The following is a 13173-nucleotide window of genomic DNA, read 5'->3' as shown; positions in this document are numbered from 1 at the left end:
AACACCATATCCTTAACCCACTGAGCAAGGCCAGGGATTGATCCTGAGTCCTCATGAATACTAGTCGGGTTCGTTAACCATTGAGCCACAATGGGAATTCCTACCACAATTTGTTTTTTATTGGCCAAGTCCATGGCATGTGGGAAGTTCTGGGCCAGGGATCGAGCCCATGCCTCAGCAGTGATAATGCCAGATCCTTAACCACTAGGTCACCAGGGAACTCCTACAATTCTCAAGTGAGGTCTTGGCATTGCCTGACAACAACACCATTTTCTCTTTTCCATACATTCTCCTAGAAAACATTTTCATATCACCTCCTTTCTTTTAAAATCTCCAATATTTCCTCCCGCATACATACTCTCAAATGATGATGTGGCTTCCTATTTTATTGAGAAAACTGAAGTAATAAGAACTACCTCCTATTTCTCCTATATGATCAATTTATTCCCTCTCCATTACAGACCTGATATGCATACATATTGTTTTTCAAATGTTAAAAATTCTCTCCTGGCTTTGTCCACCTTCAGCTACTGCTCCATTTCTCTCTCTCTTAGCCAAGTTCCTAGAAGAATTATCTAACTCAAGATCTTTACTTTCTCTGCTGTTATTCTTCTTGAAAACTGTTCTAACAGACTACTATTCCAACCGTTCTTTTCAGTCATGCACAACCTCCATGTTGCTCAAGACAAGAGGTTAATCCTCATCTTATTTGACCTATTTGCAGCATTTTAAAGCAGCAGATCAGAAGTTCCCATTGTGGTTCAGTGGGTTGAGAACCTGACTAGTATCCATGAGAATGTCAGTTCAATTCCTGGCCTTGCTCAGTGGGTTAAGGCTCTCATGTTGTGTGGCTATGGCGAAGGCCAGAAGCTGCTGCTCCCATTCAACCCCTAGCCTGAGAATTTCCATATGCCACAAATGTGGCCCTAAAAAGCAAAAAAATTAAAAAATAAAGAAGCTTTTCATGCCCTCCTCCTAGAAAGTGCTTTTTTCCACTTGTTTTCCAGCACAGCACTCTCCTGGCCATTCTACTCATTGTCCTTTCTCTCATGAAAGACGGCTGGTTCCTCATCTTTCCGATACCCAGGATTCCATATGCTGCAGGTGTGGCCATAATAAGAGGAAAAAAAAATTCTATCAGCATATATGCTAAAGCTCCCAAAATTACTTTTGCAGGCCTTTCCCCTGTGTAAGCTCCAGATTTGATGTTGCCACATAAATATATAATAAACATTTCAAAATTAACCTGCCAAAACTAAGTTCCTAATCTCTCTTCAGCCATGTCCCCAAAGTCTGTTTCTCCCATAATCTTCACCTTCCCTAATTTCAGCAAGCATATATTGCTAACTGATCATACTGATCTAATTGAGTGTTATCCTTGCCTGGTCTCCTTCTATTATATCCCACATCTGATTTCATTGGTAAGTCCTGTATAGTCTATTTTCACAACATCAGAATCCAACAACTTTTGGCTACCTACCTCTGCCTATTACCTTTCTGGGCTGAGTGTCCATCATTAGTTAACTGAATTACTTAAATAGGTTCTTTTTTTTTTTTGGTCTTTTGTCTTTTTTTGTTGTTGTTGCTATTTCTTGGGCCGCTCCCGCGGCATATGGAGGTTCCCAGGCTAGGGGTAGAATCGGAGCTGTAGCCACCGGCCTACGCCAGAGCCACAGGCACGCGGGATCCGAGCCGCGTCTGCAACCTACACCACAGCTCACGGCAACGCCGGATCGTTAACCCACTGAGCAAGGGCAGGGACCGAACCTGCAACCTCATGGTTCCTAGTCGGATTCGTTAACCACTGCACCACGACGGGAACTCCTTAAATAGGTTCTTAACCCATATTCTTGCTTCCTCTCTTGTCCCCTTCAGTCTATTCTTTTGCAGCAGCCAGGTGATCCTAAATATAAGTCAGATTCTATCATTCTTTTCAAGATCTTTCTATGACTTTCTATCCTGCTCAGAGTGAAAACCAAACTCCTTACTATGGCTCACAGTCTTACATGATATGGCTTCCTGTTATCTCTGACTTCATTTCCTACTATTTTCCCCCCTCAGTCTACTCTGGCCACAACAATCTCTTTTTTCTCTGGTCCTGGAACATGAGAGGTGTTCCTGCCTTAGAGCCACTGCATGTGCTGCCCTGTGGCTTTCAACTTGACTTGGATGTCATCTCAATAAGGCCTTTGCAGGAGTTCCCATTGTGGCTCAGCTGGTTAAGAACCTGACATAGTATCTGAGAGGATGCAGATTTAATCAGTGGGTTAAGGATGTGGCATTGCCACAAGCTATGGTATAGGTCACAGACTTGGCTGGGATCCTGTGTTGCTGTGGCTGTGGTGTAGGCCAGCTGGTGTAGCTCTGATTCAACCCCTAGCCTGGGAACCTCCAGATGACGCAGGTGCAGCCCTGAAAAGCAAAAAAAAAACAAAAAAACAAAAAACAAAAACAAAACCACCAAATTAAGGATAATACTATGTTTCATTATCATTATTCTATAGTATAAAGATGGGAAAGATGATATGGAAAGCAAAGACAAATGTGCTAAAACTCTCACAAGAGCCCTATGAAAGGAAAGAAGACAGAGAAATCAACTCTGTGAGCTTGGGACATGATGTGAGGGAGGCAGAGTATCAGGGAAGTGCTAGGAAAAGTATACTTTGAGCTGGGTCTTAAAGGAAGGATGATGAGGAATTTAATAATTAATAATATTCAAAACTGGTAAATCATTCTTGAAAAAATGAGAGAGAGCAATTTTCTAGCTAAATTCTGGTTCACAACTTACACAAATACTTATAAAAGCATATAACAAACCAAATATAATAAAGACAGTTGCCCTCTACTGATGAAAAATCAGAGTTGTTAGAGTTTGTTTTGGTTTTTTTTGTCTTGTTCAGGCCATACCTGTGGCACGAGGAAATTCCCAGGCTAGGGGTCGAATCGGAGCTGTAGCTGCGGCCTACACTGCAGCCACAGCAACACGGGATCTGAGCCACATCTGTGACCTAACACCACAGCTCACGGCAACACCAGATCCTTAACCCACTGAGCAAGGCCCGGGATTGAAACCGGGTCCACATGGATACTAGTCAGGTTTATCATCACTGAGCCATGACAGGAACTCCAAGCGCTGCTAGGTTTTGTAGTTTGTACTTTTTAGCATAACGATGCAAATTCCTTATTAAAATTAAAGTATGATAGTAGTGTTAATATACAGAAATATATACCTTGTCTCTTGCAGTAAGAAATCGTGGATCATCTTGAAAAGCTTCTTTGACAAGTTTACTAAATCTATTAAATAGTGTAAGTAACTGCTCAACATATTTCTCAGAGTCCTAAAAATAAAGTTTTATATTCAATTAAGTTTGTAAAAAGAAAATAACACAAAAATCAGAAAATATAAATATAATTTTAATAAAACACTATAGCTTTAAAATTTGGGAAATTTTATGAAAATTGTTTCTTAAAAAAACGTATTTCAACATTACTGTTTGCCATCAGTTACTATTTTAAACATCTAATCTTGCATTTGAAAAATAACCTTGGTATACATCCACCATTATCACAGAGGAAAACTTACAGTAGTAATGGTTTCAGCAGCTGCTACCATATCCGCAAGGCCTGCACTAATGATATGCTCCTCCAAGTCTTTCAACATCGGCTCTATCCCATTAGGAACTTTGTCCATCAAGGAAAACATCAAATGTAATTCTGAAAGGACAAAACACACGCATAGAACCATTTCATCCATCACAACAGGTTTTCTCTTTGATTTGTATCATGGGTCTAAAATGTCTATGATAATAAGAGTGTGGGGAAATATTCGTTGGAAATTGATATCTGTGGGTACAATCAGTTTAGGAGTTATTATATAGTAAGTACTATAACTCCCTGATCTACCTTCTCAGTCTGACAAAAATTATTTTTAAAAGAAATTCTAGTTAAAGTGATCATACATTGCAAAACCCAACTCCTCTTAAAAAGCGAGTCATTTGACCTTCAATGCAATGGAATAGATTTATTCTAAGAAATACAAAAGTTTACACAGAAGATTTGTACATTTCATAAAGTAGATGTAATATTAAATACACAGCCACATCAATAAGGGATAAAATAATCATGTCCTCAGATTATTCAGAGTAATGAGATAATATAGAACTGCATTCATAAAGAACTTTTCAGTTTACAAAAAAGGACTTTCTCCTATTATCCCATTTAATTGACCTTCACAATAATGTTACTTCACAGAACTGGTTACCACTAAATAAATCCTTTTGAAGGGAATCCAACAGGGATTAAACATAACTCTACTTAGCTTGGCATACTGAGAGTCAAATATTTCATTTAAGCCACATGAGAGACTTGTTTTTTTACTACAAAACTACTTCTGAAGGAATGTATAGACTTTACGTGAACTAAAACATACATCTTAAATGCAATCAGATTAAATGGGACTTTGCAATTTTATGCAATGAAATCTAGAGTAATACATCAAAATGTTAAAAGTAGTTATGTCTGAGTATGGGTAATTTTTACTGTATTCTTTTTGGTTTTAATGTACTTGATACCTTCCAAAATATACCTTTATCATATTTAAGTAATAAAAAAATTAAAGTGTAGTTCCCTTTGTGACTCAGGGGTTAACAAACACGGATAGGATCCATGAGGATGAGGATCCCTGGTCTTGCTCAGTGAGTTAAGGATCCGGCGTTACCGTGAGCTGTGGTGTAGATCGCAGATGTGGCTCAGATCCTGAGTGGCTGTGGCTGTGGCTGGTAGCTGTAGCTCCGACTCAACCCCTAGCCTGGGAACTTCCATATGCTGCAGCTGCGGCCCTAAAAAGCAAAAAAAAAAAAAAAAAAAAAAAAATTAAAGTAACAAAAATACACTTCAGATATTTTAAATTATAAAATATTTGTGGGGAGAGGGATGAAGATTATCAACAAAGAGTGTTTTACTACTTTCTAAAAATATCTGCCACAAGGTTCCACATATAAGGCAAATTACCTAGTTCTAGCATATACCATATGTTTAATCATTTAAATTAGCCTTTGAAAGTCTTACTTTTGAGTCCTACTTTTGAGAACAAGCTGAAATCTGCACACAAGCACACACATGTACGTTGACACTCAAGGGGGAAAAGTGCTTAATATATGTTTATAATCTTCTTTACAGCATTTCTAACTATGCTAAATACTTTATGATTTTAAGCACAGCTTGTCATAACAAAAATACCTATATATAAAAGAATCATCTAACAGCAATTTACTAAAAGCAATGTGCTTTAAAGATATCTTCTTAAAGGAGTATGAGAACTTTACGTGATGTTTTACCTACTTTCAGTTTCATTTCTCTTGATCATGCCTTGGCACTCTGCTAAGATAGTCTCTTTAAAGGATGTCACTAGGGCATTTACACAGCATTCCATGAGCTGAAAAACATCAAAAATTGGTCAAGGCTATTGTAAGCACAAATAAGGCACAAATCTATCCCACCCCGTTTTGCTTTATAGCTCTATAAAAACCACACTGTTCAACAACAGCAAAAAACTAAGTACGCTGAAAGCAGATTTTACTTACCTTTACTAGAGGACTGCTGAAGACAGATACTCTATATTAGTTTACCAAAGCATATTCGTGCTAAGGAAAATGCTATAGAACTTAACTTAGGTTCTCTTTAGAAATTTTAATCAAAGTCCCCAAGGAGGGAAGGAAAAGAAATTTTTTTAAATTTATATTTAATTTAATCTATTTATTTATCTTGCTTTTTAGGGCCATACCCGTGGCATATGGAAGTTCCCAGGCTAGGGGTCAAATTGGAGCTACAACTGCTGGCTTAGGCCACAGCAATGCAGGATCTGAGTGGAATCAGCGACCTACACCACAGCTCACAGCAACGCCAGATCCTTATCCACTGAGCGAGGCCAGGGACCAAACCTGCACCCTCATGGTTCCTAGTCGGATTCATTTCTGCTGCGCCACGATGGGAACGCCAGAAATTTTTAATATACAAAACAAAATGAAAAAATAAACTTTGATGGAGAGAACCTGTATTGGAATTAGATTCTAAAATTCTAAAAGTATCAACATTCATTCAACACATAGTAGGCAGAGTTAGGATACAAGGAAGAATAAGATATAACCTCTGCTGTGGAGAAGATCACTGTCTTATTGAGGGTGGGAAGGGAGGCAAAAGTAAACAAATATAAATCAGGTGACAAAACACACCAAATAAAAACAAAGGAACTAGTTTTTTCTTGGTAGTTAATAAGGTCTCATCCAAAATCTAAACTGGATCTTGAAAAATAGATACAAGTCTTAAAACAGATTAAGTACTCTAGGAATAAGAAGCTGAATACGGCAGTGAAGAGACAGTGGGAAAGACAGCTAGAAAGGTAGGCTAGAGCCAGATTATGGATGAAAACCATGGATTGGGATTTTACTCTATAGGTAGGAAAGGTTTTAAGCAGAGGATAAATATAATGAGCTCTATTTCCCCATGAAGTCATTTTTAAAACATCATCTGGAGTTCCTGTTGTGGCTTGGTGGGTTACGGACCCAGCTAGTATCCATGAGGATGTGTGTTCCATCCCTGGCCTTGCTCAGTAGGTTAAGGATTCAGCGTTACCTCAAGCTGCAGATGCGGCTCAGATCTGGCATTGCTGTGGCTGTGACACAGCTGGCAGCTGCAGCTCCAATTCAACCTCTAGCCTGGAAACCTCCATATGCCACACATGCAGCCGTAAAAGCAAAAAAAAAAAAAAAAAAAAAAAAAAGTCTAAGGGTAGCAAGATAGCTGGCACTGAGTGGTAGAAGACTGGCAACAAAGCTGCTGAAATGTTCCAAGTAACATGGTCAGAGTCTAGAACTCTGGTTGGCCCTCAGGAAAATCCACCCTACCGCACCACTACTCCTTTGTGTCATGTATTTACTCTTTTTGAAGGTACCAAGCAAAATGAATAGGTTGTGATTACTAATGCAAGATACACTAAGGCTGAAAGCTCTCTTCTGAGAAACTGATCATTTATCTGTGGAAGGGAATTATATGCCTTTAAAGTTCTTTGCTAAAAATTCCTCTTGGAATTGACATAATGTTGATAATTACTGACACTAAATTTAGGTAATGGAGATTCATTATACTATTCCACTGTTCAAAATGTTTTAAAAATTTCCGTAATAAAAGGTTTTTCTAAAGTCCCTTTTTGAGAATTATGTTAACAACTTTAAAGTCCATATATGTCCATTTCTGCCCTAAGAACATATGAAATGGTTGAGAAATTTCTGCCCTGCCAGGGTGGGAAACTCCACCCCAATTACTGAGTCATCTCATTCTATAGCAGCTCTGGAATATGTACAACTGAACACTCAATAGAAAATAGGTATATCTATCCATACAAAACTAATGAAGAAGAAAGAAAGAGAAAGTACAATTAAAATAAGCTCTAAGCCCCAGCCACTTCATCTCTGGTCTCTATTTCACTGAAAATTTATACTTGAACACAGTTCATGAGTAATCCAAATTGTGCAGACTCCAAAAATCTGTTTCAGTCTGTTTGTTGTGAAATCAGCTTTAACGGTTGTGACTAGCTTTTAAAAAATAATAATATAAAACAATAGGAGTTCCCGCTGTGGTGCAGCAGAAATGAATCCGACTAGGAACCATGAGGTTGCAGGTTTGATCCCTGGCTCACTCAGTGGGTTAAGGATCTAGCATTGCCGTGAGCTGTGGTGTAGATGGAAGACGCGGCTCGAATCTGGTGTTGCTATGGCTCTGGTATAGGCTGGCAGCTGTAGCTGCTAGCCTGGGAACCTCCATATACCGAGGGTGCGGCCCTAAAAAGACAAAGGACAAAAAAAAAAAGAAATCAGAGTGCATCACATATAATAACAACGAATATTATTTCACAAAAATTCTGTTTCAGCTATGAGCAAATAAAGTGTACACAAAGTCACAAGAAAAAAAATGTAATTCTTGGAATTCTTGTCATGGCGCAGTGGAAACGAACCTGACTAGGATCCATGAGGATGCAGGTTCGATCCCTGGCCTTGCTCAGTGGGTCAAGGATCCAGCATTGCCGTGAGGCTGTGGTGTAGGCCAGCAGCTACAGCTGCTATTCGACTCCTAGCCTGGGAACCTCCATATGCCATGGGCGTGGCCCTAAAAAGCAAAAAAAAAAAAAAAAAAAAAGTAATTCTTACTGCAAGTTATAATGAGGATTAAATGGAGAGGCTAAATTGACAAGATAATTGAAGTAAACTGAGCAGAACTTAGCAACTGCCTAGATGAAGGGAGTTAGAAATAAAAAAAAGGTTGTTGAAGCAGTTCCTAGCTCAAAAGGTTAAACAAATTATTAAAATAATATCTTTTAATAAGCAACTACTCTGTACCAAGCATTGTGCTTAATGATTTATATACATTATCTCATTAACCCATATATCACTTAACCCATGACAACCTTATGAGGCAGGTATCTAAGATATGAGGAAACAAGCTTAGAGAGGCATAGTAAGCTTAGAGGCTATCTAAGTACACAGATAGTTCCCAAGATTCTGAGCTGTAATGTGAGGCCAGATGTGGCTCCACAGCCCACAACTTTCAATACTACATTAAGAGAAGAAGTACATACTTACTAATGGCTACATGCAGAGTTAAGTGTTGTAAGGAATAGAGATATATAAAACATGGTTTAGGAGTACCCGCTGTGGTGTAAGAGGATCAGCAGCGTCTTGGGAGCCTTGGGAAGGGGTCTGATCCCCAGTCCAGCACAGTAGGTTAAAGATCTGTCGTTTCCACAACTGTGGCTTACGTTGCATAAACTGTGACTCGAATCTGATCCCTGGCTTGGGAACTTCATATGCTGCCAGGTGGCCAAAAATGAAAACAAAACAAAACAAACATGGTTTATACCTCCAACGTTCTTATAATCCAGTTGGGGATAAACATGCTATAGTTATATACGTACTTCGTACATAACAGAGGTGTATGAAAAGTTCCATTTCAACAATAAAGCAAAGAAATGGAAATAAACATGTCATCACTACACTATAAACTTCACAATTACAGAGACTATGGTCTGTCCATAGCTATATATTCATGGCCTCAATATAGCTGGTGTTTGATAAATAACAAAACAAAGCAATCTGAAATTTGCTACCCGGTCCAGCTGTAAAAACATCAGGTATAGGGGAAATTCAAATAAGAGGAAATGGAGGATGTCTAGAGTATTTGGGGAGACTTTATTGAGAGATCTGTTATAATAATTCTGCAGGATGTGAATAGGCAGAAAAGAAGAAAAGTAAAACATTACTTACATTATTTTAAAAAAAGAATCCAATCAACCATATGTCAATAAAATGCACACATACACGCACACACAACTTACAGAAAAAGAAAAAAAAAAAGAATAAGGTCAATGAATAAGGAAGTATTCCTTATTGGTAGAGTGACTCTTACTGAACAGTATTGTTAGAAAAAATAAATTAGGGCCAAATTATGAAGGGTCTTGAAAATTATGGGAAATAATGATACTATGCTTTTTGAATAAATGCTCAAAGTGACATTTACGAAAGAGTAGCCTGAACTCACTAAAGAAATACAAATGGTACATAATAACAATAAAGATGCCCAGCCTCATTAATAATTTTTTTAGGGCCACACCAGTAGTAAGGAAGTTCCCAGGCTCGGGGTTCAATCAGAGCTGCAGCTGCCAGCCTATGCCACAGTCACAGCAACGACAGATACTTAACCCACCGAGTGAGGCCAGGGATCAAACTCGCATTCTCATGGTTACTAGCTGGGTTCACTACCACTGAGCCACAATGGGAACTCCTCATTAGTAATTTTTAAATGCACATAAAAAAATTTTAAAAATCTATGACCCTGGAAGACTGGCAAAATTAACAGACTGACAAAACCAGATCAGCAAAGATAAACAGGCATATTGTTAATGGGAAAAGGAATTACAGCATTTCTGAATATCAGTTTGGTGACATAAAGTGATCTGCATACCCTTTGCTTCAGCATTTCCAGGAAATTCCATTCCAAAAGAATGCCACATGTGAGAAAAATGTACGCATAAAGATGTTAAGAAGATATAAGGATATAAAATCTAAAGATAAGCATATAAAGATGTTCCAGGAATTACTCTTTATATAAAAAAACTCTAATAGTAATAAATAATAATGAAAACACACATCATTAGAGAATTAGGCAGACTATAGTATATACATACGATGAAATATATACGGACATTAAAATAATAATAAGTGTTTAGAGTAAAAATGCACATCATAATTTTTTTAAAATGCTATAGAAAAAAGAGAAAAAGAAAAAGAAAGAAAAGAAGGGAAGGAAAGGAAAAGAGGAAAGAGAAAAGGGAAAGAACAGAAAAAAGGATCAACGAAGCAAGTATGACAAAACGATGATCCTTACTGAACCTGTGGGCTGGGTTTGGGGGTGAGATTCATTATACTATTTTCTTTACTTTTGTAAATATTTGAAAACTCTCCATAATAAATTAAAAAAAATAATTATGGTATACATCCATGTGTACTGAAAGCCCTTTAGAAAACTATCTTCCATAGGCAAAACAAGGAAGTGGGGACTGCTCTCTCCTTATTTCCAAAGAGTTTTGTCCTAACAAGAGGGTCAGTTCCTTGAGGGCAGGGGACATGGTATTTTTTTTCTTCCCCATCATTTACCAGTTTTACATACAGAATGAACCCTAAATATAAACTTGTTATTTGAAAAATACATCTCGAATGGAAGGATAGTGATAAACCATCTCTCTCACCTTGTATTCCCTTTCTGTCTCCTTTTGCTAGCTTCCGTGAAGAAAAAAACTTTTTGCCATATGTCATCAACTCCTGCATTTTGCCTGAGATGAGCACAACTTCTAAATCCATAGCAATCTCCCCAGAAGTCTGCAAGGTGAAACACTTTAACTATCAATGTGCTTGATGTTTTACCTTCCTCTATAGCAAAAGTCTTCAAAGATGATGCCTGCCATAAAACACAGCAGGCATTCAGTATTTGTTGAATGGATGAATGCATAGGTCTGTGAAGATGAAAGGTGGGATAGGTAGGCTAACTGATGTAGCAGACTCCTTTTTTAAGCAGTATTCAGTTTGTAGGATTAATGTTATTTCACTGAAGTTTGATAAAAAACAGTAAGAACAGTTCTGATTTTCATCAGTTATGTAATTCGGATAGAGGAGCTCAATTAAAAACCATCCTAGATTCCTCCACTTTAAGATTCTACTTTATCCTTATCAGGTCTTTAACCATACAAGGATATTTGCAATGTATTCAAGAATTCATTTATTCCATGAGTGGTAGGCTTTTTTTTTTTTTTTTTTTTTTTGGTCTTTTTAGGACCACACCCACGGCATATGGAGGTTCCCAGGCTAGGGGTCAAATCAGAGCTGCAGTCACTGGCCAACACCACAGCCACAGCCACAGCAGATTCGAGCCGCATCTGAGACCTACACCACAGCTCACGGCATTGTTGGATCTTTGACTCACTGAGCGAGGCCAGGGATTGAACCCGCAACCTCGTGGTTCCTAGTCAAATTCGTTTCCACTGTGCCACGACAGGAACTCCTGCAGTAGGCTGTTCTTAAAATTAACTTATCTTGGCCTTTCTAGCTTGGTTAAAAATTTCCCCCCTTTATAATAAAGCCAGTGTTACTTGCTTCACTGCTTCACTTCTGAACCAGTTACACAAGTAACTCTTTACATAGACCAATGAAGTCAATTAGACTCATTATGATTTCCTTTTTTAAAAATTAGTTGATTTACAATGTTGTGCTAATTTCTACTCTACAGCAAAGTGACTTAGTTACACACAAATATGCATTGTTTTTTATAAGCCTTTCCATCATGGGCTATCCCAGGAGACTGGATATAGTTCCCTGTGCTACACAGTAGGACCTCATCTATCTATTCTTGCCTCCTTTGTCAAAGATAAATTAACCATAGGTATGTGGGTTTATTTCTGCGCTCTCTATTCTGTTCCACTGATCCGTATGTCTGTTTTTGTACCAATACCACACTGTTTTGATTACTGTACCTTTGTAGTAATGTCTAAAGTCTTGGAGAGTTAATGCCTACTATTTTTGTTTTTTCCCCTCACCACCTTGACTTTTAAATACCACCCTTAATATACTAAACTACTTAAGGTTAACAAGTACTTTACTTACTTTAATGTTAATTTATGACTTGTGACCTTGCTGCCAAGTTTTTTTTTTATCAGTTCTTTTGTTGTTGCATAGGCAGTGAAATATTCTCTATCTATCAGAGAATCAGTAAGCAACTTTCAGAAAACCACAGCCCTAACAGTAAAACTACCATGCCAGGCGCTATGATTAAATACTTCAATATGGTAGTTTATTAAACACAAGTGGGTATTACAATATTTTACAGTTAATAAAACAAGGATCACAGAGGTTGAAGAACTTGCCAAAGGGCACACAGCTGGTAAAATGACAATGGAATTCAAATCCTCACCTTGTTCTAACATGTATGCTTCTAACCACTATAGTACATTGACTCCCCTATCAGTGCCCTGGTCATTGTGAAGAAATGAAGACTTGCCACTTCTGTTTCAGTCTTTATTCCATTACTCCACTATATAAAACAACCTATTTTATTCTAGTGTTACTTTGAAGATAGGGGCTGGTTCTAACTTTTAATCCACACTAGCACAAGGCCTGACATAGTTTAGGTGCATAATAAATAATAACTGAATGCCTTCAGGTAATACCAAGGTATGTAGGACTACCACCTAAAATAGCTGCAGAAAAAAAATTGAAGTTGTTTTATTTTTTTTTCATTCTTTTTCTCACTCTTATGCGTCACTTTTTGCTATCAGTAATACCTCTTCAAGCAGCGCAGGTCTGAGGCCTCTTCCCTGATTTCACTGTTGCTCATTAGCTATAGGCCCATCCAATCACAATCGAGCTTATTAGAACTGTGTATATAATCGGATCTGGGTGGGGTTAAGTTGCTCTCCTTTAAGTAAAAGTAGGCAAATAATGCAACCCAGCTACTCAGAACTCTTGGACTAACTTTGCACTAAACTGCAAGAAGCTAAAGTTGCTAGAAGGGTTGTTCTGTGGATGAGTCAAGTTATTACTGTACTATACCTATGAAAACACAGATACATTGATA

General features: G+C 37.9%; 1 protein-coding gene across 3 annotated transcripts in view; it reads right to left on the bottom strand.

The window, feature by feature from the left end:
• The window catches only part of CUL5 (cullin 5), an 87876-nt gene that overhangs the window by 26568 nt on the left and 48135 nt on the right, over positions 1 to 13173 (bottom strand). For all 3 annotated transcript variants that reach the window (XM_005667298.3, XM_021062739.1, XM_005667299.3), the window contains 3 exons: positions 5341 to 5434; positions 3584 to 3714; positions 3231 to 3338 (listed from right to left, as the gene is read on the bottom strand). In XM_005667298.3, coding sequence (XP_005667355.1) covers positions 3231 to 3338; positions 3584 to 3714; positions 5341 to 5434 — 333 coding nt within the window. The remainder of the gene's footprint in view (positions 1 to 3230; positions 3339 to 3583; positions 3715 to 5340; positions 5435 to 13173) is intronic.

The sequence above is a fragment of the Sus scrofa genome, chromosome 9, assembly GCF_000003025.6.
Source record: "Sus scrofa isolate TJ Tabasco breed Duroc chromosome 9, Sscrofa11.1, whole genome shotgun sequence".
In the NCBI taxonomy this organism is placed as follows: domain Eukaryota; kingdom Metazoa; phylum Chordata; class Mammalia; order Artiodactyla; family Suidae; genus Sus; species Sus scrofa.
The sequence above is the reverse complement of the archived record's forward strand: the minus strand, read 5'-3'. Positions and strand labels throughout refer to the sequence as shown.